The following is a 21,816-nucleotide window of genomic DNA, read 5'->3' as shown; positions in this document are numbered from 1 at the left end:
AATGTCAAGTCTGTCTGAAAAATCAGATGATCAGGGCTCACTTGACCCTAAGGCCTCGGGTGGCAAAGACCCACAGGGCTGAGTGTGCCCAGTTTGCCCCAGTCTCCCATGGCCTTCTTGACTCATTTCCTTTGCTTGCCTGCCCACCCTGTAAGGATTTCAGTTTAAGACACCTGCTTAGGGACCTTTCTGATCTTCACATTTGCTGGAGCCTCCTCTTGGTTATGTATTTGTAGCAGACCTCTCAGGGCTTTCAAATATGCCATTCATTTCTCTCTCTTCTGATGCTGAAAGTAATGCATATCCCTTACGGAAAGCAAGAAAACAATCCACAATATTATTCCCAATCCTATCATCCTCTTGGATTTTGTTGCTAGCTTTCCATCTATCTTTGGAAGCAGTGATCAGTTCTCACTTGCCATCCTCAAGAAGGAGCCGGCACGATGTGTCTCAACCCAGGTAAACTTGCCCCACGTCTCAGCCCCAGTTCCAGGATGCTTCAGACTCGGGAAGCCTTTTCCTGAGATTTCAGTGGAAGAACATTGAGCAAGCTTACATTTCCCTCTTTGCTTTTGTGCATTTAAATCCCACCATTTGGGAGGTTGCTTTCATTTTTTTGAAACAGTCAAGATTTCAGACAATTAAGTGGTTTTCCAACATCAAACAATTCAATAGTTAGAATTTATTACCGCTCATGCCTCTCAGTGGTTCAAGAAAACAGTTTTTCATTCATATTAATTTGTTATCTCAAATGCTTTCTAAAATGAGCCTTAAATGTCCTATTTGTAAGTAGGTGACAAAGTTCTTTTGAAACTGCTTGAATAATAGAAAAAATGGCATGCTTCTTAGAGAACAAAATGGACTATAATAAAGTGAGAGGGCATATGTAAGAATGGATGTAATGGTTAGAATTAAAATGACGTCTGGCAATTACTTTCAATTTGAACTGAGGTGAAGAGAATCAGAATTACAATACTCTTGTGATTAAACTTTGATGAGATGAAAATGTCATCATTGTTTGATGAGCATTTTTTATTAGAGTTCAAAGAATATGAATGATTTAACCACAATGTACTAACACCACAGGGCTGAATAATCTCTGTATTTCTCGACTCTTCCTTACTGCAGGTCACTAGAGAAATCTCAGCTTTTCTCATGCTTCAGCTCTAGTTTCCATAACATCAACCTTTGGAACAACAAGATAAAACTCAAGTCCTCTGTGATAAGTTTTGACATTGAAATCCTCGAGTAGTTTAATATGGGGAGTTATTTTCCAGGAGCCATGTGCTAAGACCTAGGCCCCTAATTTCTCTCTTAAGGAATAAATTTTAGAAACTAGATTTCTTGAGAGAAAGGAGAAGATCTCGCTATTATTCTGCACTCATTGCTGAAAATCAAGATTCAGGGTGTCCTTTGATTTTACAGCAAGAATCTATTTCCCTTTAGCCTGACATTTTGACAGTTAAAATAATGATAAGTGCTTAAGTTTGTCAAAGATACTGTGTAGTCCGATTCTCTTAGGAGCACTAGTTATAATGTGGGATGACAGGAACACGCACACCTAGCAGAGACTTTTCTCTGTACAGGAGCATCTGCTGTCTTAATAGTTCCTGTACTGGGGGTGAGGGTGGGGCAGGAGTGCTGGGAGCCCTTCTCCACTTTGTTGCTGCTAAGGAATTAGTGCCCTTCCTCCCTTCTTCCCTCTTCCCCTGTTTTCCGTTCTTTCTCCTCTGGGAGCCACCAGATTTAAGCAATGTTTTCCATCATCATCGGCAGTGCCTTTCTGAAGATTGCTTTCATTTTCTTTTCTGAGATTTGGCACCGGGATTTTTTGATGATCCAGGCTACCATCCTGTAGTTTGAGAGCAAATTAGTAAAAAGCTGTGTTTATTTGTTTTGTAAATGCAAATCTTTCTTGTCTTTCTGAAGGAGAGAGAAAGTTCTGATCACGGTCATTATATCCAATTATTTCCCAAGACTGCTGCCAGTGTGGCAACATTACAATTTGGACCATTCAAAAATACCTTTAGGGGTGAGATTTTGGCACAGGGATTAAGTCATTTCTTGGGATAACTACATCCCACATCAGAGTACCTGATTCAGGTCCTGACCACTCTGCTTTCTATCCAGCTTCCTGCTAATGTGTACCCTGATAGGCAGCAGATGATGGCTCGAGTACTTGAATCCCTCCCCGGATTGAGTTCTGAGCTTCTGGCTTTGGCCTGGACCAGTCCTGGCTGTTGTGGATGTTTGGGGAGTAAACCAGCCGCTAGAAGATCTGTCCCTGTCTATCTTGTCTATCTTTCTGTCTGTCTATATTTATTCCTTTAAAATAAAATGAAAATAAATAAATAAAATTAGACAACCTTTATTTTATCTTTTAAAAAGCAGTCTTTTAAACTCTCTAGGCTGATCTATGTTAAGTGACCTGCTCATACACTATATCAGATTATTGTGAATACCATCCCACTGATTCCCTTACTGAAATTTTAGTTCAATAAAATCAACAGACACAAAGTAGATGCTCAAGTATATATGGATTGGATGATTAATAGGTAAATAAGAATTAAAATACATACTGACAATTAAAACCAAGATGAGAGCTTAAGCCTCAATGAAGAGTGAATAGAAATGGTCAAACCAGGCAAATTAAAGATCTGCTAGGAAATTTGAGCTGAAAAGTGAGCAGTATATTGGATAAGAGGTTTCTGTTCACTAAAGAGTTTTCTTGGACACTCAAAGTCCTTTTCAAAAATACTTTGTTGGTTTAGCTGATTTATCTTTGTGGCATTTGCACTTAAGTGTTTTAATCTTCCTTCAAAAATGGTTGAGGCGATAATCAGAGATAAAGTCAGGAACAACTGACTGGTTCCAATGCATTCCAATCTCTATTGATATGAAAAATCAAAGGCTTGGAAAAAGCAGATAGTGAAAGTTGGGAAATGATTGGAACCTAAGGCAGCACAGGCAAGAGGCAACACAGACTAGAAATGGAAAGCTAGGCACAAATTGCCTGGTTCAAATGCAGCTTCTACCCCTCAGTAGTTGTGTGACTTTGAACAAGGGACTTAGACTGTTTCCTCACCGGTAAAATTGGAATAAAGGCAGTTCTGACCTCATAAGGGTGCTGTGGGTGAATTGTGTAAAGCATATATGTGGTGCAGAGTAAGTGCTGAACAAGTGAAAGTTTTTGCTATTATTGCTATTGAAACATGGAAGACCTTACCAGAAACTTTGCAAATGCATCCTCAACTCTCTTTCCTGGGGCAATTAAAAAATGTTTTAAATAAGGGTACTGATTTTTTTTTTCCTGGGGGGAAAACAACTAAAATTTACTTACTATAGTTTGATGGTACTCAATTTATTGCCCCTTGATGGTATGGTACATGAAGATCCCCCTAGTATGATAAAGAGCATATCTTTTGTTCGATGCTTAGAGGATACTGAGTGATGGGGGATTCAGTTAATTGCAATATGGGTAACAATTTTGCTTTACCAGTAGGTGTGATTTTGAGTAGTTTACTTAATCCCTTTGACAATTGGTTTCCTCATTTTTGGAAATGGAACAAGAGCAATGCTTACCCAATAATCATCCTTGAAGTTGAAATGATGAGAATAGTGTTTACAAATTCTAAAGCTCTGTATATTCTCAGAAAATTATTCTAGGCCATTAATTTCTCTTTTTCCCTTCTTATTGTTGACTAATGCTTTCATAAATCTGTAGCTATTGTATGAAAAAAAAAGGTCCTTGAAAGGGAAGAAGGAAGACAAGCAGTGATATCCATTTGCTCACAGTTTAACTTATACCTCCAGATTGGAGTATTCCATCCACCCATTTTGTATTTATTAGACACCAGCTATGCGCCATCATTGTAGTATAAAAAATGTTAAAAATGTGAGTGGTATCGTTTCTCAGATTATGAATATGTGGAATTTTAAAACTCATCTCAGCCTTTTAGGGGCTTAGACATGTTCCTAAACCTAAACAATGAAGAAGTGGAAAAACTAAATGATAGTGAGCATTAATTCAGGTGACATATTGTTTTGGACATTTTCCAAGTAGGATAATTATCTAAAACAGGCTGACATTTATATCTCTAGCTTTCCATGCTTGTTAAAAACACTTTTCCTGCTGAAATACTCATTGAGCTAAATTTCATCTAACATCTGGCCATTGTATAAATATAGCAATGAAAACATGTCTTGTTGCCTACACATTAGGTATAAATTTAAAAAATTTAATTAGTGTTTCATTCTTTGTGTGCACTTTTCTTTTTCTTTAGTCTTTTGAGCTAATTCCAGGTTCCTGCCTGGAACTAAAAGAATTCAAATATTTAACACACATCTATGCAGCAAAAAACTAACTAGATTAAAGAACAGCATTTCCAAATGATTTGTCAGGTACTAATTGATTTCTTTATCCATGCAAAAAACATTTATGGAGTAAAACGTCCAGCTAGTCTCAGTACCTGGGGGAGGGAGAAGATACAGAATAAAGAAGACATAGTCTTAGCCCCTAAGTAGTTTAGAATCTTGTGGAGGAGGCAAAGACCTACACATAATTTCACTAAAATGTGACAAATGTTATGAAAGGTACATACTCACCTGGCTCCTAAGGCAACTCACTGTTCATCTTATGGCTACATTCTACATAAATGATTGTCCTGAATCCTCCACTGAGGATCTATAACTTCTCAAAATTGAGAAGGTCCTCAAATCAAGAACACAAGGGGTCAAACCAGTACTCACTGAGCCTACATTATCCATCTGGGTAGGCAGGATCTGCCAAATGTCCCGAGTATGGATCATCTATTTAGCAAGGCCAGTCATAGTGGTTTGATTCTTCACTTTTAGACTGGCCATAATTATAGTTCATACCCAGTGGCCTGTTTTGCATACATGTGAACATTTTGAATTAAGCTTGTAAATATACAACTTTCACAGCTTATATCAAGATCTACTACAGTGTATACTTTGAAGGCTTTCGAAAGATTACATTTGGGGCTGGTGCCGTGGCTCACTTGGTTATCTTCCGCCTGCAGCGCTGGCATCCCATTTGGGCGCCAGGTTCTAGTCCTGGTTGCTCCTCTTCCAGTCCAGCTCTCTGCTGTGGCCCGGGAAGGCAGTGGCGGATGGCCGGGTACTGGGCCCCTGCACCCACATGGGAGACTAGGAAGGAGCACTTGGCTCCTGGCTTTGGATCAGCGCAGCTCCGGCCGTTGAGGCCATTTGGGGAGTGAACCAATGGAAGGAAGACCTTTCTCTCTGTCTCTCTCTCTCACTGTCTATATAACTCTATCTGTCAAATAATAAATAAATAAATAAATAAATAAATAAAATAAAAAAGAAAGATTACATTTGATTTCATGAATTCTACCATCATTTATCTGGTATTGACTGTACTCAAGTATCTAAACCTCCTGGTCATTCTAAATGATTCTCATATGATCTAACTTGCAAAATATCCAAATAAATTTTTGAATATCATCAAACGCAATGCTTATCTAGAAAGTTTATTTGCACAAGTTTAATAGTATGAGATACAACATTATTCATGGAAATCAACCACAATGCTAATACTTTAATAGATTATTCCAAAAATTAGACATTATAGTTTAAATCTCTTTAACATTAGCTCTAATGTTGAGATAACATTTCAGTTAATAAATAATTCTGAATAAAACCGTATGTTCAGTTTATTCTCCCTAGTTGAAGTACACTTTTCATGAACTACAATTTTACTGTGATTTGGGTCATAAAAGTAATAAATATTGTTTATATATTTTTATTAATTGAATTATATTTAATGAATCTTGAAGATAATCTAGAAATGCATTCCAATAGGTTAGATAAATTAAATGCAGTTTTTAGCGCTTTGATTATCAACATGGATGGGTAACACAGTAATTGCTTTTAAATTTAGTGTCTGTTGCATGTGTCATATAACATTTACTTGATTTTTCACAGACTATGGTAGTTATGTGTAAATGTAAGTGCCTCAATTTTTGATCTCTGAATTAAACACCTTTTATTTATTTCAGAGAATTATGGGTTTCAAAAGTTCTGGCTGTTTTGGGTTGATCTGCAAAATACTAAGACACAAATGTGAACTCACAAGACTATAAGTAAAGAAACTGAATTTTGTTAAACTACACTTTGCAGTTATGGACTGCATCTTCCCAATCATTTTCATGCCATAAACACACTAGGAAAGACAGCATTACTCTCAGGTATAAAATGTTCTGAATTCACACATCCCATACTGCTTATGCTGGGAATTTATACTGGCATTTGCATTTTTGATAATATGTCTCCTCAGCTCCCACTCTCATCTCCAGTTGTCACAAAGGCAATTTTTCTGTCAAATGTTCATAACATGTGGGGTTGGCATCCATCTGCTACAACCAAGGGCCTCCTTGCTGCAATTTATTTTAGCCTTTGTATTTACTACTCTGTTTTGGAGTATTCCTGTCATTATCAAGTTTAAACCAGGGCATGTGTTCCATGGTTTCATGGCCTGCACAGAATATTTGGTCCTGTTTGGACTCAGATCCCCAATAAATAAGATAGCCAAATTCCATCTTATGTGTTTTCTTAGCATTCCTAATCTCTTTATAAAATCTTCAACTCTGAGCGGCAGCTCTAGCTATCTCCTGCGTGCATTAGGACAAAGCACAGATGATAGAAAGACAGTGCAAGCATTTGTGAAAAATGTCAAGCAACAGAAATAAAATGTAGGCACCTTAAATTTAAACAAATATTTAGGTTCTGGAAAATACTTTCTTCCAGTGTAAAAGGTGAGGACTCTGTAGAAAATGTCACTTTCTACGATGGGAAGATACATTCTAAATCTGTTCCTGAAGTTTTGAAGAAAGGCCTGAAAATTAAAAAAAATGATGCTTTCCCCTTTTCAATCTTGACAAACCATATACTTTGTGTAAGGACCACCTTATAATTTTGGGAGGTTTTCGGTATCCTTTCTTAGGGAAAAGACAGTTGGCATTGTTCCATGGCTGGGTATAATTCATTTATGTCTTCCCAGTTTTTTCTCTCTGATCTCTCCTCTGTGTATCTGTCAGCTGCAGCCTCTTGGGATCAGCACTATGCACTTCATTAATAAGAAGGGATTAAAGGAAAAAGCCCGACTCTCCTAATACACTTGGATAATTTGGTGCCATCCATAAGGCAATAGACCCCTGCTGCATAGATGTCATTATAAAGGTACAATTTCATTACTTTTTACTGGCAGAGCCTTGAGTGAAATACAAAATATGTTGTTTCATATGCAGGGAAAAAAATGCTAAAGCTTTCTTCACTTCATGCCCCTAAACATAATAGAATGCAAAAATATATTTTATGCCTTTCATATTTGTATTTCCTCCCTTTAGTAATCCTTAAAATCACACTTTTATTAAACACCAAGAAAAATAAAGATTAAAACAAATATTATTTGTATTACTAAATCTCAAATGAAGTTTTCATATTTTATTAACTAGCACACTTAATTTGAATACCTACTGTGTACTAGGCATTCTGCTTGATGCTGAAAAACAAACTAGAAAACTGCATGTCATCTTTTTTGTAAAGCCCTAACTTATTGAATGCTGTAATTGGAAATAAGTGCAAAAGTGAGTGTACATGAAATAAACCATATGGCAGAATAAAAATGACTATAATCTGGATATATTATAAGCATATTCAGAAAATCTGCTTAGTTCTTCCTTTCTAACTGAACTTATTTTTGAACTGACATGTCTGCTGGTGGTTGATGTTGAACTGAACCACCCCCTGACTTTAAGCCCTTATGGTGCAAACATTCGAAATGAGAGGCACAGATCATCCTTGGAGGATTTGCACCCTAGTTTCTGTAGGAGACGCCCGGCCGGGAAGTAGCCGTGTATCAGTGGTGCAGGTGTAGTGTGTGGTGTGGACGTGCCCCTGGGACTTGGGCATCTGCTGTAAAAGGCTCCAGTGGCACTCCCCTGGCATGACACTGGTTGATGACTCTCTGGGAGTCACACATGTCACTCTTCCCGATCACTGAAGAGAATCACGTTTAATAGGGGTCCATTATCTCACCACCACAGACACATTACTGCCATTAACACTCAAGAGAGGCACACCGTTGAGATTGTGCTTGGGAGAGGAAAGCCCCTGATTATAAGCTATTTACAAGCCCGTCCTTGTAGTTATAGATTTTGCTTTCCTACAACTGTCTTTGTTCAGTGAAATTGACATTTGCAGTTCTTTGTCTAAGATCAAGGCTAGACTAGATGGTTAAGATGATAGAAACCAGTGTTTCCAAAGAACATTAAACTGACAAAAGGTAAAGCAGTGTAATAAAAGCAAAATAGTTTGACAAATGAATCAGTAATGAAAATACTTTAAGAACATGTTGGGTTATGCACAATAACTCTACACATGAAAGATTGGTCACCTAGTCAGTAAGACAACAGAATGTTCAAATGTTCTTACTTTTCTTTTCTGAAGCCTTGTTGATCCTGGTCTGTCATGCATGTTAATATACTCAAATCTCATTGAGTTGCAGTTCAGATTATCAATAGATGTTGTGAAAAATAAGGGAGCAACAGAGATTGGGACTCTGCAGAATCAGTTAAGACCTTCCACAATGACCAGAGCTTAGTAATCAATAGAAAGTCCAGACTCAACTAGTTAAGTCCTTGTTATGAAAAATATGACTCAGCTAATGTTTAAATATAGATAACGAAAGTCACAAAATCCCCAGTTTTGTTCATAAATTAAAACCACAAGCAAAGTAGTTAAAAGCTTAGACTGTTAACTGTGTGTGGTGTGTTTGAAGATGTGCACTGAAAACAGATGAAACATTTGATTTATATTATGGATTTCCTTTTCCTTGTAATTTTTTTTATATGAGGATAACTTTTTCTCCTCCCTCATAAGATTTTACATCTTCCACCTGTTCTGAATCTAGCAGTGTCATGATTTGATGTCATAAATATACGGGGTTTCTGAAAACTCTTTTCAAATTTCTAGGCTTTAGTCCCGTGTTATTTTCAGCTTTGAGGAGGAGGGAGGAACATTATGAATTGAAGTTGGGGTTGAAAGTAAGGTATTTGCCTTATAAATGAAAGTAATAGATTAGCAATGATCTTTGTTAATATTCTTTTGCAGAAGTAGTATAAAAATAAGATATCTTGTTATAGTTCCTCCCTTGAATCTGTGGCATGCTATATTTTGCCATTGTTAAACTCAATTTAACAGGGTAAAAAATATTCAAGCAAGAATTGACAATACCAATTTTCTGGTAGAAGGGGAATAAGCTGATAGGTGTGTCCATAAGTTCCGTAAGAAAAGACTTAACCAAATCTTGATACACATTTTAAGTTGCTTACTAATAAACCAGATAAACTAGAAATGTATTTACTTTGGGGATACTTTGGAAAGATTTCTCCCTTATATTTGAAATCCACAGTAGGTTTCTTCCCTTCCTCCTTGGTATATAATAAAATATTGTGCTTAGACGGTATAAAATGACATGAAACAACAAACCTGTACATGCCCAATTTATAACAAATCTGTTTCCTTAATGGGTGGAAGGAAATCTGAGGACTCTTCCACAGGGTCTTGTCTGCTTTCAGTGCTTTCTTCTAGTCATACGGAAGACAACACCTCTCCAGATGGGTCTTTCCCCTTCTTCTCCTCTCCTCGGTCAATGTCAATCACATGCATCACTCCTGGTTTTAGAATCAGGTCTTCAGTCTCCACCTGACTCCTGTTGTCCTCCACCTCCATGTAGCTCCCTTTCGTTTGCTGGGCAGCTTTGCTGAAGGCTTCTTTAAAACGACGTTTGAGTTCAACATCTGGACAGAAGACGTACTCATAAAGGCCACCAGCCAGGACAGCGCCTATTATTGGTCCAACCCAATATATCTGAGGAAAGATGAAAGAGGATAGAGTGAAAGTAGAGAAAACCAATTCCACTGAACAACCCATGAATATAGAATTCAAACTTGTTTAGGACAGCAATTGTGTCATGTATTAAAAAAAAAAAAACAACAGGGTAAATGAAAGGAAGTAAGAAAATACACCAAATCCATTGAATAACATAAGAACAGAAAACAAGAAAAAATTACTTCTTCTTTCACTAATTTTCCATTTTCTGATAATTCTTAAATTAAAGGTAGCTCTTATTTGGCAGTGCTAAAAATTAAGCAGACACTAGAAGTTCTTCAACAAAATTAAAAGAAGAATTTCTGGAGAGTATTTCTCTTATCTATTGAATATTGCCATTTTACATTTGTTTTCTGTATGATCACAATCATAGCACACTTTCCTCATTTCATCATCAAAGTTATTTCATCAATAACTTTAGTTATTCAGTGCAGAAAGATAAATGGAACCCCATCAATTAGCAATTTTGTGAGTGTTCACATCAGTTATTTTACTTTCTAAACCTTAATTTCCTCATATGCACAGTGGGAATTATAGTGCTACATACTCCATGGAGTATAAAGATTAAATGAAATAATACCTGTAAAGTACTTAATAGTTCCTAGCTTATAGGAACTTGCTCCTTGCTACACTTTCTAGACAATTCAAAAATGTATGTGATTAAGCTGGCTGTGAGTTTCTATTTCCTTATGTCACATGCTTTTCCTCTCTAAAATTTGGTTATTTGATTTAGTCAGCTATCCTACCATTCGCTCAATACCATTATTGGAAAGAGTTTTCATGTTTATTGGTCTTACAATGGAGGCTTTGTGGAAAGGCTGAATTTAAGTTGAAAAGTAGTGATTCTAGGGGATTTTAACAAGTGGACATTTTTATTATACCACTTATGAACTAGGATAAACTAAGCTTTAAGCTTGAATGAAATGCAACATTTGCTTTAGAGCACTTGTGTGCTGCATAGCATTAAATGTTCATTTAGTAGAATCACTTGGGCAGCAGAAACCTTGCTTATGAAGTATCCTTTCTATGTCAATAGTACCTACCACTTTTCTTAAATTATGTCATCTAATTCTTAAAATTACCTTTGAGATAGATATTTTTATTGTCTTCAATATATGAATAAGAAAACTGATACTCTTCATAAGGTGTAAAATCTAAGGTTTCATGCTTAGTAAGTGATTTATGGGAGATTTTAGAACTAGGTGACTGCATACCTCTGTTTTAACCCACTATATTGTTTTCTACAGTTTCCTTGCTTGCAAAAAAAATACAATGAATCCTTCTTGCTCAAAACACCCTCTGGAAATTCATCAGTCATCTCATTTGGTATACTCATTAGAAAACCTAAAGAAAATTCAAGCTTCAATCTGAAGCTGAACACATATCCTGCATAGGGAAACTATGGGCAGAGTGGCTGGAAGAACCAAGTTGCTTATCTTGAACATGAAAGAAAGCACGAGAGTTTATCTTCTCTATGCCCTTTTGAAGGAGAAGTGAGAGCGCTCCTCTAAATGCCTTTACTCTTTGTTCCTTTGGAAAGATCTCATTAGAAAGGTACTGTTCCACAGGCCACAAGTCCTACAAGGACAAAAAGCTGCTAATTACTGCTCTTCCCCAAACACCTATGAAGACGATGTTGAACTTCACGTTCTCAAAAAATAAACAAATCTCAGCCTCAAGTTGCTGTTTCAAAGTGTACTTTAAACTAACTTTTAAAATTTTATAAAAGAAGAGAATTTTTGTTGATAAAAATATAAAAATATGTGAAATGAAGAAAAATAAAAATATTAAACTATATAAAATCACAATGTTTTGGTATTATCTATTTGAAAATGTTTATGTTTTCAAAAAGTTTATTTTCATCTACCTGAAAGGCAGAATGACAGAAGGAGAGAGAGAGATAGAGATAGAGAGAGAGAGAGAGAGAGAGAGAGAGAAAGAGAGAGAGAGAGAAAGGTCTTTTCATTTGTTTGTTGGCTTCCCAAATTCTCACAACCAGGGCTGGGCCAGGCTAAAGCAAGGACCCAAAACTCCATGGGAGGCAAGGGCTCAAGCACTTGAGGCATCAGCTGCTACCTCCCAGGATGCATTAGTAGGAACCTGATGGGAAGTGGAGTAGTGTGTTCTCAAATGAGCACTCTGATATGGGATGTGGGTGTTGTAAGCAGAAGCTTAACCACCTGTGCCACAATGCTTACTTGTGATCTACAAATGTATTTTAAATTAGCTCTTAATTTTCTACAACCATTGTAACAAAATGATCTTTCATGTGTAATAGGATTAAGTTTGTTATAAAACAAGGGAAAACATTTGAGTCAATCAACAAGCCAAGAATTTTTCTGCTATTTAAATTTCAACTGTTTAACACAAGTAACAAGTAATTAACAAAAACATATTTTCATCAACATTTTCAGATCCTCATAAATTAAACTAAAAGTTGTTAATTACAAATTAGTTTGAATTTAGTAAGTTGAATTAAAATAATACTTTTGTCAAAGGATCTATATACTGCCCTTTAAAACTTTCCATTTCTGTGAATGCAGCAAATTGCTTGATACATAAATGGAACTCTCAGTGGCACAAAGACCAATCTCATGTGTTGCATGATTGGGCAACCTTTGCATGGCTATATCTAAAATCTTGTTTTTGAACACTGGTACTCATACTATTTAATAGTATAAGTTACGTGAAAAGACACAGCACACTTTTTTAGGAAGTGAACACATATAACAGTTGTGTAATTTCTTCTCATTTGCAGCATGCACCGTAGTTAAGTGGGTGGGACTGGATCAATAACCACCATATGCTTAATACCAAAACACACATGACATTCTGTTTTAGTTACAATTTTAAAAAGTTGTGAAATAACATTCACAATGTATTAATGATAATAAAAGTCTTGGTGGCTTACATATGTCTCATAATTTTATTATTTATTTTAGTGTATGAGTAGCCTTCACAACTACTGTATTGTTCATTTAAAAGACTTAAATTCCTTTGCTTTAGGAAACAATTGAAAGAAAATTGATTACGATATTTAAAAATGGATATCCCTATATTCTGGCAGCACTGCCATGACATTAATAATTAGCTTAGGCTTGAGACTGAAAAGTGTGCCTTTTCTGAGAGTCATTTAATTTTTCAGCTATAGTTATGGTGAAGATAATTTGCACCATTTATTCTATGTGTAATAGGATTTATTCAGTACCATCTACAGTTCAAATGCTTCTAATTAACATACTATTAACTGGGTTATGCTTTTGTAAACAAAAACAGGTAAATACTTTTGAGCTGAGAAGTGCTTTTCAGCCTTTTTAAAAAAATATCTTTGCAACTTAAAGTTATGGGAACAATTTCCTTTCAATTATTTAGACACAACATTCACTACACCATCCTGAATTTGACTTTTTCCACATAGACAATCTCCAAGTACAATGTACTCTAGTGCAATCTGTCAGACACATCACTCAGGGAAGTGATTTAAAAGAAAAAAAGTTCATTACTGAAGACCCAGAACAAATATAAGATGTTTTATAATGGAACTGTTCTAATCTTCCCCTAATCTTTATGAAATATGTAACAAAGTGGGGCTCAATGTTGGGGGGATGTAAGAAAGATAAGCACTATGGGTAATTTTCTTCCACTGTAAGGAGATAGGAACTATTAACAAGATGGTTACCCAATGGTTTTCCCAATTTCCCATGATAACAGCAGGTCCAAAAGATCGAGCAGGATTCATGCTGGCACCAGTATAATTGATCTATAAAAAAAAAAAAGCACTTTCAGACATTGCTGAATGCAGACTGACAGGTATCATTCATTACAAGTTGCTATTATATTTGTCAGGGCAGTTAGAGGAACCTCAAGATGTTAGCAGCCAAATCAACATTCTCATCACTTGGTTAGCAGAACGATCATCTAAAATGGACAGGCATACTAGATACTAAAGAGCTACAGCTGTAAAACATAACATCTTCAGGCCAGCTCCAGGGTGAGGATAAATGAGATAGATCAATTATTTAAATAGCCTGGGAAACTTACTGCAAATAAATGTCCAATTGCAACAGAAATTCCAATTGCTAGAGCTATTGAACCAGTGACATCAGTCCGTTTGGAATCACAGCTGGCAAAAATAGTGAACACCAACTGAAATGTGATTATCAACTCCACCAGGAGACCATGGCCAGCGCTAAGATTTCCATGAACCTAGAATGAGAGAGAGAAAAACCTCCATTGGAATTGAAGCAGTACATTTTCTATGACAAATTTGTCATTGTGAAAGGCCTATTTAATTCTTTTTTAAAAGTATGGTTAATTTGGGTCTTCTACTCCACCTTCAGCTCAGAACTCTCTTCCCTCCTCCGCCTTTGAAAAAGGAGGAATAAATTTACACTTATTTTGGACTATAACTGATTATTACTCTTATGATCATCAGGCGTGACTCTGTACTGAAAGCCCTTTCCTACAAAGGAAGCAAAATATGCCACTACTGTGCTTAGCTTAGAGCTTCTTGAAAGTATTATAATTTCATAAGGTAATGATTCAATCAGTTAATTAGATTTAAGTTAATAAATATTCCAATTAAAATTTACACCATGTGTTTTCAATCAACCCTAGTGCTGAGCCAATAACTGATATTCATAATTGGTGAGGAACAAAACTAGGATCAACCATCAATCAATTTTTTTAAGTGTGGCCTTTTATGTAGATCATTTAAAAGCTCATGAGCATGACAAGAAGCACAACCATTTCTCCTGCTGGTGAACAAACAGATAAATGTAATAAAAGTGGCTTAAACTAATATGTAGTCAGCATAGTAACTGGGATGGAGACAGAGAGGGGGAGAAACTAACATCATTTTTGTACCTAGGCTTAGTTGTTTTTAGAGTTACTCAAAAGCAAGCAACGATTTCAAACGGATACAATGAATGATGGCAGAATCAATTTTCATCCCATCAACAATCATCAAACACTCCCTGGCAATAAATTAGCAGTTTAGGAATGTCTCTCAGGCCACCAGAGGGCTATAGAGCAAAGTCTGCAAGAAGCCTGGAGTCTTAGTTTGAAAAGAAAGGCTACCGTGGTGACTCCCAGGCCTCCCACCACGCCGGGCGGTGTGACCAGGTAGAGAATCCCGGCTCCGATGATGGCCCCTAGGCACTGGGCTGCGATGTAGAAGACAGACTTGGCGATGCTGATCTTCCTGGTGCACACCATGGCCACAGTGACAGCAGGATTGATGTGACCGCCACTGATGTGGCCAAAGCACTGCACCATGGTGGCAATGCTGAGTCCGAAGCAGAGGGAGATGAGAACCATGTCCACCGGTAGGGGCTTTTCTGTTCCACCCCAGTTGATGGTGGATCCCAGGCTGAGGAGAACAAAAATAAGCATGGCCAGAAATTCTGCTGTGACTGCTTTCCAGAAAGCTTGAGTCCAGACCCCTTTGAAAGCCACCATGATGTCCTCTCTTCTACACAAGGGTCCGCACTTACTGAAAAGACAAGAAATCGGCATCAGAGGCCACGCAATCGCCTTTTCAGCAGGAAAAGCTTAGGAATTTAGGTGAGGGAAGCCTGGACTGCAATCCTGCCAGCTCCTGTGGCGAGGGAGGGCCAAATGCTATTTGCAGACCAAGTAAAGCCACTTTGGAACACATCCTGAATTAATAGTCAAGAGATCATTATTCCAGTCTCCCTTGATTTAATATTCAACGATCACTCAGTTTCACTGGAAACTTATCTCAGCTGTCCCTAGAAAGGAAAAGGCTGAAATCAAATTCCTCTAAGAGATGAAGCATAAAACATTTACCTTGTGGTTAAGTCCCTTAGAGCTAGTTTTTAAGGTTTCAATTCACTTTGTATATATCATTTATATTTTGAACATACAGCACTTAAAAACGGAGAGGTCTTTTTCAGTATTGTACTTTATTGCTTCCAAGTGGCATCCTGAAAGCGAATTTGGAGAGCAACACCCCCGGCCCCAGAAGAGACTCTGGATGAAGGGGTGGCCTGCCAGGAAGCCAGCACGCCGACGACGAGGCGGGGTGGGCAGCTCCCGGGGGGGACTGGCAATGGCGGTGGGAACTGGCAACGAGGGTGGCAGGGTCCGAGCAGGGTCGGCGACACTCTCACTGCCCTCGTTCCTGCGCCAGGAGGGAGCGCGCCGCCAGCAGGAGGAGCCCGGGATCCGAGCCCGCCCAGGGAACACCGCGTGTCGTCCAGATCTGGGCGCGCGGCGGCGCGGGGACGCCTCAACCCCAGATCCCCGGGAGCCTGCAGCTGCTCGCCGAGGGCTGGCCAGCGGCCGTTCCCGGCCGGAGCCGGGCTCCCCGGCAGCGGCCAGGTGAACAAGCAGAAGCCGCCGGTGCCCGTGCGTCCTCGGCGTCCTGGCATCCTGGTGGCCGGGGGAGGGGGATGCCTTTTGATGTTATTAGGGAGCAAGGACAGCCTCTTTTGGTGCCAGACCCTCTCTTAACCCTTGCCGGTCCTCCCTAGTTAACACTCTCCCTCGCGAAGGGATCCTGGCGGTCGGGGTGTACAAGCAGGGTCCCCGGTCCCCCCTCCCCCCCAGCAGGCAAAGCTTGGCAGGGCGCGCTAGGAAAGGCGGGTGTGGCACCTGGAACTGGTCCTCGGATCTCTACTTCTGTGGAAAGCTGGTTTTCCCCTAGGGTCTTCTGGATGGCCTTGGCTCTACGAGCAGAACGCCTCCTTTTGGGGAGTTTGGGAGTGGGGTGCTGGAAGGGTTCAGGGGGCTAAGGACTGGGGGCTGGTGGCGAGAAGCAAGGCAGCCATTGCCAGGGAAAACACTTTTCTCCCAGCAATCCATTTCCCTCTTACTCTTTGGATCTGAGGAGTGGGGTTTGAGGAATTTTAGCGCTGGCTGTTCATTTGGCTAGGATTCTCTTTTGGGGGGCAGTTGCCCATTACCCCATTATCTAAGGTATTTGTCCTTGTCCTTTGTCCGTGGTGGTCATGAACGCAGAGACGTTTGGAGAGCATTTAGCAGAGAATCTAATCACAAACGACTGTGTAAAGGGTTAGGCAAGAAAGCCAAGTCCTTTAAGAGATTAGAATTACTGCAGCTTCCTCTTCCACACACTGTGGGGCCCTGTTTTCCCCCACATCGCGCGGTACCCGGGAGCTGTGTTCTGCATGGGCAGTGCAAAAATGCTTGTGCTCCAAAGGGCTGGGAGGAGACTCTCCCTTGACCTGTAGGATCCCTGCTCAGGCTTTACTTTGATCTGGGGTTTGGCTTCAGAATGGGGAAGAGAAACCCATTTTCTGCCCAAGCTGGGGTGGCAGGAGAAAGGCAGAGCTGACTCCTGGAGGGGAACAGTCAGCCATGTCCCAAGTGTGCCCTGCCCACTGACCTCCTCTAAGTGAATCGTGTAATTAGGAAAAACCCCAACTGGGATTACAATGACATCATCTCCCTGGAGGAAGAGAACATAAAGAGACAAAAACAGCACATGGAACAGGGCAGGCAGGGCCCCCAGGGAGAGGCACTAAAATATTCCCAAGCGGGAGAAGGCTCAGAGAACTCAGGAACTGAAAAGGAAGTTACGAGAGTCACGTCTGAACTCACCAGCAGGTCAGGCTGTAGCCGGGATGGCATAGGGGCAAGGTGCTATGACAGGTGTTGTCGTCTGCAGCCAGATTTAGTGGGGAAAAGAAGGACAAAGCAGGAAGCCAAGAAAACTGGGTGTGCAGGAAGCAGTCTCCTTTCAGCTGTGCAGGAGAGCACGGGGAGAGGCGGACCCAGAAAGGGCCAGCCTCCCAGGCGGCACCCCTCACCCCTCGCTTCTGCCCGTCCCTAGCGCATTCTCTCCTGCACCTGTCTAGCTCTCCAGAGACCTAATTGAAGAAACTCAGTTGCTTTTCAGCTTCAACTTTTCATCAGCTAGAGAAACTCAAAACAAAGCACAGAACACCAAAATCAAATCAACCAAACAAATGAACTCAACAGTGCTTTTTTTTTTTTTTTTTGCCTTCTTTCCCCCACTAAAGCCGCAGGATAGGATCTCTTTCCAGGGTAGAGTGAGCAGTTGCACTGGGCTGTGAACCCCAAAGTGTGCAAGGGCTCAGCCCAGAGTCACTCATAGCCCCCTTGAAGCACCCTCAGTGTTTCCGAAGTGTTCACATGCACTGGAAATGGATCAATGCAATTGGCTTTGGCTTCCTTTGCCCCAGAGCAAAGAGGGGCTGTGGATGTGACCGAGTCGACTGAGACGGCACGGGACGCGTTTCCTTCTAGCTGCACTCTCACTACCCTCCACTCTGCGACAGCTGAGGCTCCGGGCAAGTACCTTTTCTGATGAAAAACACTGCAGATAAATTTACCTCCACGGGGTGATTTCCCCATGTCTTCCTAGAGGTCTCAACTACATGGAGAATGCTGCTGAAAAGTATCTTTTTACTGCTACCTTCTCCATGTCTCTCTTTATGTGCCCGGTACTCACACCTAAAACAACCATCCACCTGCCCGAGAGCTGCCTTTGAGATTCTGCTTGAGAAGTCACAGAAATCTGTAATAAAAGAGACAGAGTTCTGTTTGCCCTGAGCATTGTTCCCTTAAGGCAAAGAAGGACTTACCCCCACCGCCTTGCTGCGGGTCTGTCACTCATGCCTTCCCTGGCCAGAGTGCAGCTCTCATTGCCTGCCCTGCAGCTCCCAGTGCGCTGGGAGTCAGATTACGGCCACTTGTCTGATTGGGTTTTTGGAGTGTAGGGGTGGAAAGATTCTGCACCATGTGGCAATTGCTAGGTTATATTTGAACTTGAAATAACTTCTCTGTACCTGATCAGTATAGACACAAGGCATTTCAGGAACACAGAGTGTTTACTTGCTTTATGTTTCTCTAGCCAGCAATCTTTCAAAATGAAGATTTTCCCCGATCTTTTTTTGACTTCTTTCCACCTCAAGGAAGTGTTGAGAATTTGCTTTGGTTATGTGTTACAGTTGAAATTGGGCAACTATTAGCAAACAGATTTTAATATCCAGCAGTTGAGATCTAGGCTTCAGTGCATTTGTTTCTGAGTGGGAAAGCAGCCAGTGAGTTCTAGTTGAAGTCTCTGAACCAAGAAGAAGCATTATGACCATGATATTTAACTGCAACTACATTATGGCCTAAGAAGCACTGATTTGGACAATAAAAAATAAAGGCAAATAGAGAATATGGTAAATATGATTGCTTCATGGGCTGATTGGATTGTTAATCATAATTTTTGAGTAAGAAGAAGCAAATTAAAAAAAGTACTGATAGTGGAGTAAAAATTATTGGGAATAATAGGCAGATTTAATATCTGGAAAACCAACTATATAATTTGCCAGTACCAATGCCAACTCCTTACTAAAAAATTATTAAGGATTTCAAGATTGTGACAGCAGGCCATTAAGCAGAGTGGGGGTCTCCTCTAAATACAGGATTCTTACAGCTGCAGAGTCACTGGTTCGTGAAGATGGAGACTTTGATGAACCCTGGAGGGGCTAAGAACTAGCTGCCCACATCATCATCTCATTAAATATTTTTTTCATTCAATTGACCTCAGATATATAGAATTGGAATAATCATAATCCCTGGTTTATGATACTGCTTCATCACTGGGTTGTATATACGGCCCTCTTATTTTTGAGTAGTTAACTACTGAACTTTTAATAACATAATAAACATCCCAGAACTTACCACCCAACCCAGCCTGAGGACCATGGTATTAACTCATTATCTGCCTGTAGTCTACTCTCTCCACTCAGCATCTCATTTCACATTGGGTATGTTTTTAAAAGAAAGGTGGCAAGAAGGAAACACAGAATAAAGAAGATATATTTTCAAATCACAGATGCAACTTTTGTTGTCTCATTTGGGTATTTGAGACATGGGAACTGGTGGAAAGTTCTCAGAAGAAAGAGGAATTAAAGTTTTGGGTGTGAATTTCAGAGATGCACTGTTTCAAGCACTCTCAGATAACACAGATGGAATTTGCATTCTTAAGGGTATGTTTCTGCACTGATTATTGTACATCAGTGATTTCATCCTTTAAAAATACTCTCCCGGCCAGCGCTGTAGCTCAATAGGCCAATCCTTCGCCTTGCAGCACCAGCACACTGGGTTCTAGTCCCGGTCGGGGTGCTGGATTCTGTCCCGGTTGCCCCTCTTCCAGGCCAGCTCTCTGCTGTGGCCAGGGAGTGCAGTGGAGGATGGCCCAAGTGCTTGAGCCCTGCACCCCATGGGAGACCAGGAGAAGTACCTGGCTCCTGCCTTCAGATCCGCATGGTGCGCCGGCCGCAGCGCGCCGGCTGCGGCGGCCATTGGAGGGTGAATCAATGGCAAAGGAAGACCTTTCTCTCTGTCTCTCTCTCTCACTGTCCACTCTGCCTGTCAAAAACAAAAAACAAAAACAAAAACTAAACAAAAACCTCTCCCAAAAAGTTGGAGATAAGAGGGGGAGGGGGGATTAATGTGAATCCACAAAGAACATTTAGAATGACCCATATTGATTCTTTTTTTTTTTTAAAGATTTTATTTATTTGAAAGACTGAGTTAAAGAGAGAGAGAGAGAGAGAGAGAGAGAGAGAGTCTTCCATTTGCTGGTTCACTCCCCAGACGGCTACAACAGTCAGGGCTGGGCCAGGCTGAAGCCAGGAGCCAGGAGCTTCCTCCAGGTCTCCCACATGGGTGCAGAGCCCAAGGACTTGGGCCATTGTCTGCTGCTTTTACAGTTGCATTAGTAGGGAGATGGATGGAAGTGGAGCAGCCGGACATAAACCGATAAACCGCCATCCATATGCAAGGCTGGCACTGCAGCCAGAAGCTTAACTCGTTACAGCACAACATCAGCCCCTCCATACTGATTCTTCTTCGATCTGCTTATCATTTTGAATCTAGATGAGATTAAAGAAAAGGCAGAAAATAATCTTATACAAAGTTGAGAGCTTTGACTTTTTTAGGCAAATGTGCCAGATGTGATTTCTTTGAACCCAAGACAAATGGAGTCAGAAGTGTTTGCGAGGTCTATGAGTGCAGCAAACAACACTGCCCTGTTTAGGTGCTTCTAGGGGATGAAGCTTATAGTCAGGTTTGCAGGAATCCTCAAATAATGCTCATGGCTTCTGGTCTGTGCGGGCCACTTTTCAGGTCCACCCTTTGCAAGTTGCCCTAAGCTCATTAGCATTCTCTGCGAGGCCTGGGCAGTTCCAGTCACCGTTTTACCAAGTGCCAGCAAAACTTGGTTACCACAGTTTCTCAGACTCTTTCTTTTTTTTCTGGCAGGCTGATGTGTTGACAGTCTTGTCCCCAAGGGATGACTGTTCCCATCAAGAGAAGGGCCACCCTAATTGGCACCAACTCCTCCACTTATTAGTAATCTCAGCAGAGTGGCTTAAAATTGATCAGAGATTAACTCTTTGTCTCCCAGAAATAGTCTTTTCTATGTGGAGTTGCTGATTATCATTTTTATACTTGAGATGACATAACTGATTTATTAGCACTGGGCCACAATCAGCTACTTGCCTGGTTTTTCTCTGGACTAGGGACAGGCATTTCCAGTTAGCTTGTCTATGGCAACGTAAGCAGAATATGGTTACAGAAGAAAGCAGTTACAAATTCTGTAGGAGAATATGAGGAATACCTTCTAAACTGAATTGTTTGGATCTGAACCTAGATCCAAAAGAGTGAAATACATTGTTTCCTTTGTTGGTAATCTTAATTCAATTCATTTTAAAATAGAGTAACTGTTTCTAAAGGTTTAGCTCTGTGATCTTTTGGGGAGGAGAGTAACCTGGCATATTGATTTTCAATTAGTGCCCTACACCAGACAACCTTGCAAAATGTTAGTTGAAGAGTCTTGTGAAGTTCTTGTTCAGTAATACATGAAGAAGATGATAG

The 21,816-nt window shown here is 40.0% G+C and overlaps 1 protein-coding gene across 3 annotated transcripts; it reads right to left on the bottom strand.

Annotated features, from left to right (window-relative positions):
* Positions 1–5,497: 5,497 nt before the first annotated feature.
* AQP4 (aquaporin 4) lies at positions 5,498–18,687 on the bottom strand. Of its 3 annotated transcripts, none has more exons than XM_002713474.5 (5): positions 18,528–18,687; positions 15,013–15,427; positions 13,975–14,139; positions 13,613–13,693; positions 5,498–9,912 (listed from the first exon to the last, which is right to left on the bottom strand). In XM_002713474.5, the coding sequence occupies exons 1-5, from the start codon at positions 18,557–18,559 to the stop codon at positions 9,634–9,636; spliced, it is 972 nt and encodes a 323-aa protein (XP_002713520.1). In that variant the 5' UTR covers positions 18,560–18,687; the 3' UTR covers positions 5,498–9,633. The 3 variants fall into 3 exon arrangements, with proteins under 3 accessions (XP_002713520.1, XP_008259389.1, XP_069906457.1); XM_008261167.4 differs by having other exon boundaries at positions 17,521–18,612; XM_070050356.1 differs by lacking the exon at positions 18,528–18,687 and adding an exon at positions 15,745–16,251.
* Between the last annotated feature and the right edge of the window lie 3,129 nt (positions 18,688–21,816).

Source organism: Oryctolagus cuniculus, chromosome 10 (assembly GCF_964237555.1).
Source record: "Oryctolagus cuniculus chromosome 10, mOryCun1.1, whole genome shotgun sequence".
Taxonomy (NCBI): Eukaryota; Metazoa; Chordata; class Mammalia; order Lagomorpha; family Leporidae; genus Oryctolagus; species Oryctolagus cuniculus.
The sequence above is the reverse complement of the archived record's forward strand: the minus strand, read 5'-3'. Positions and strand labels throughout refer to the sequence as shown.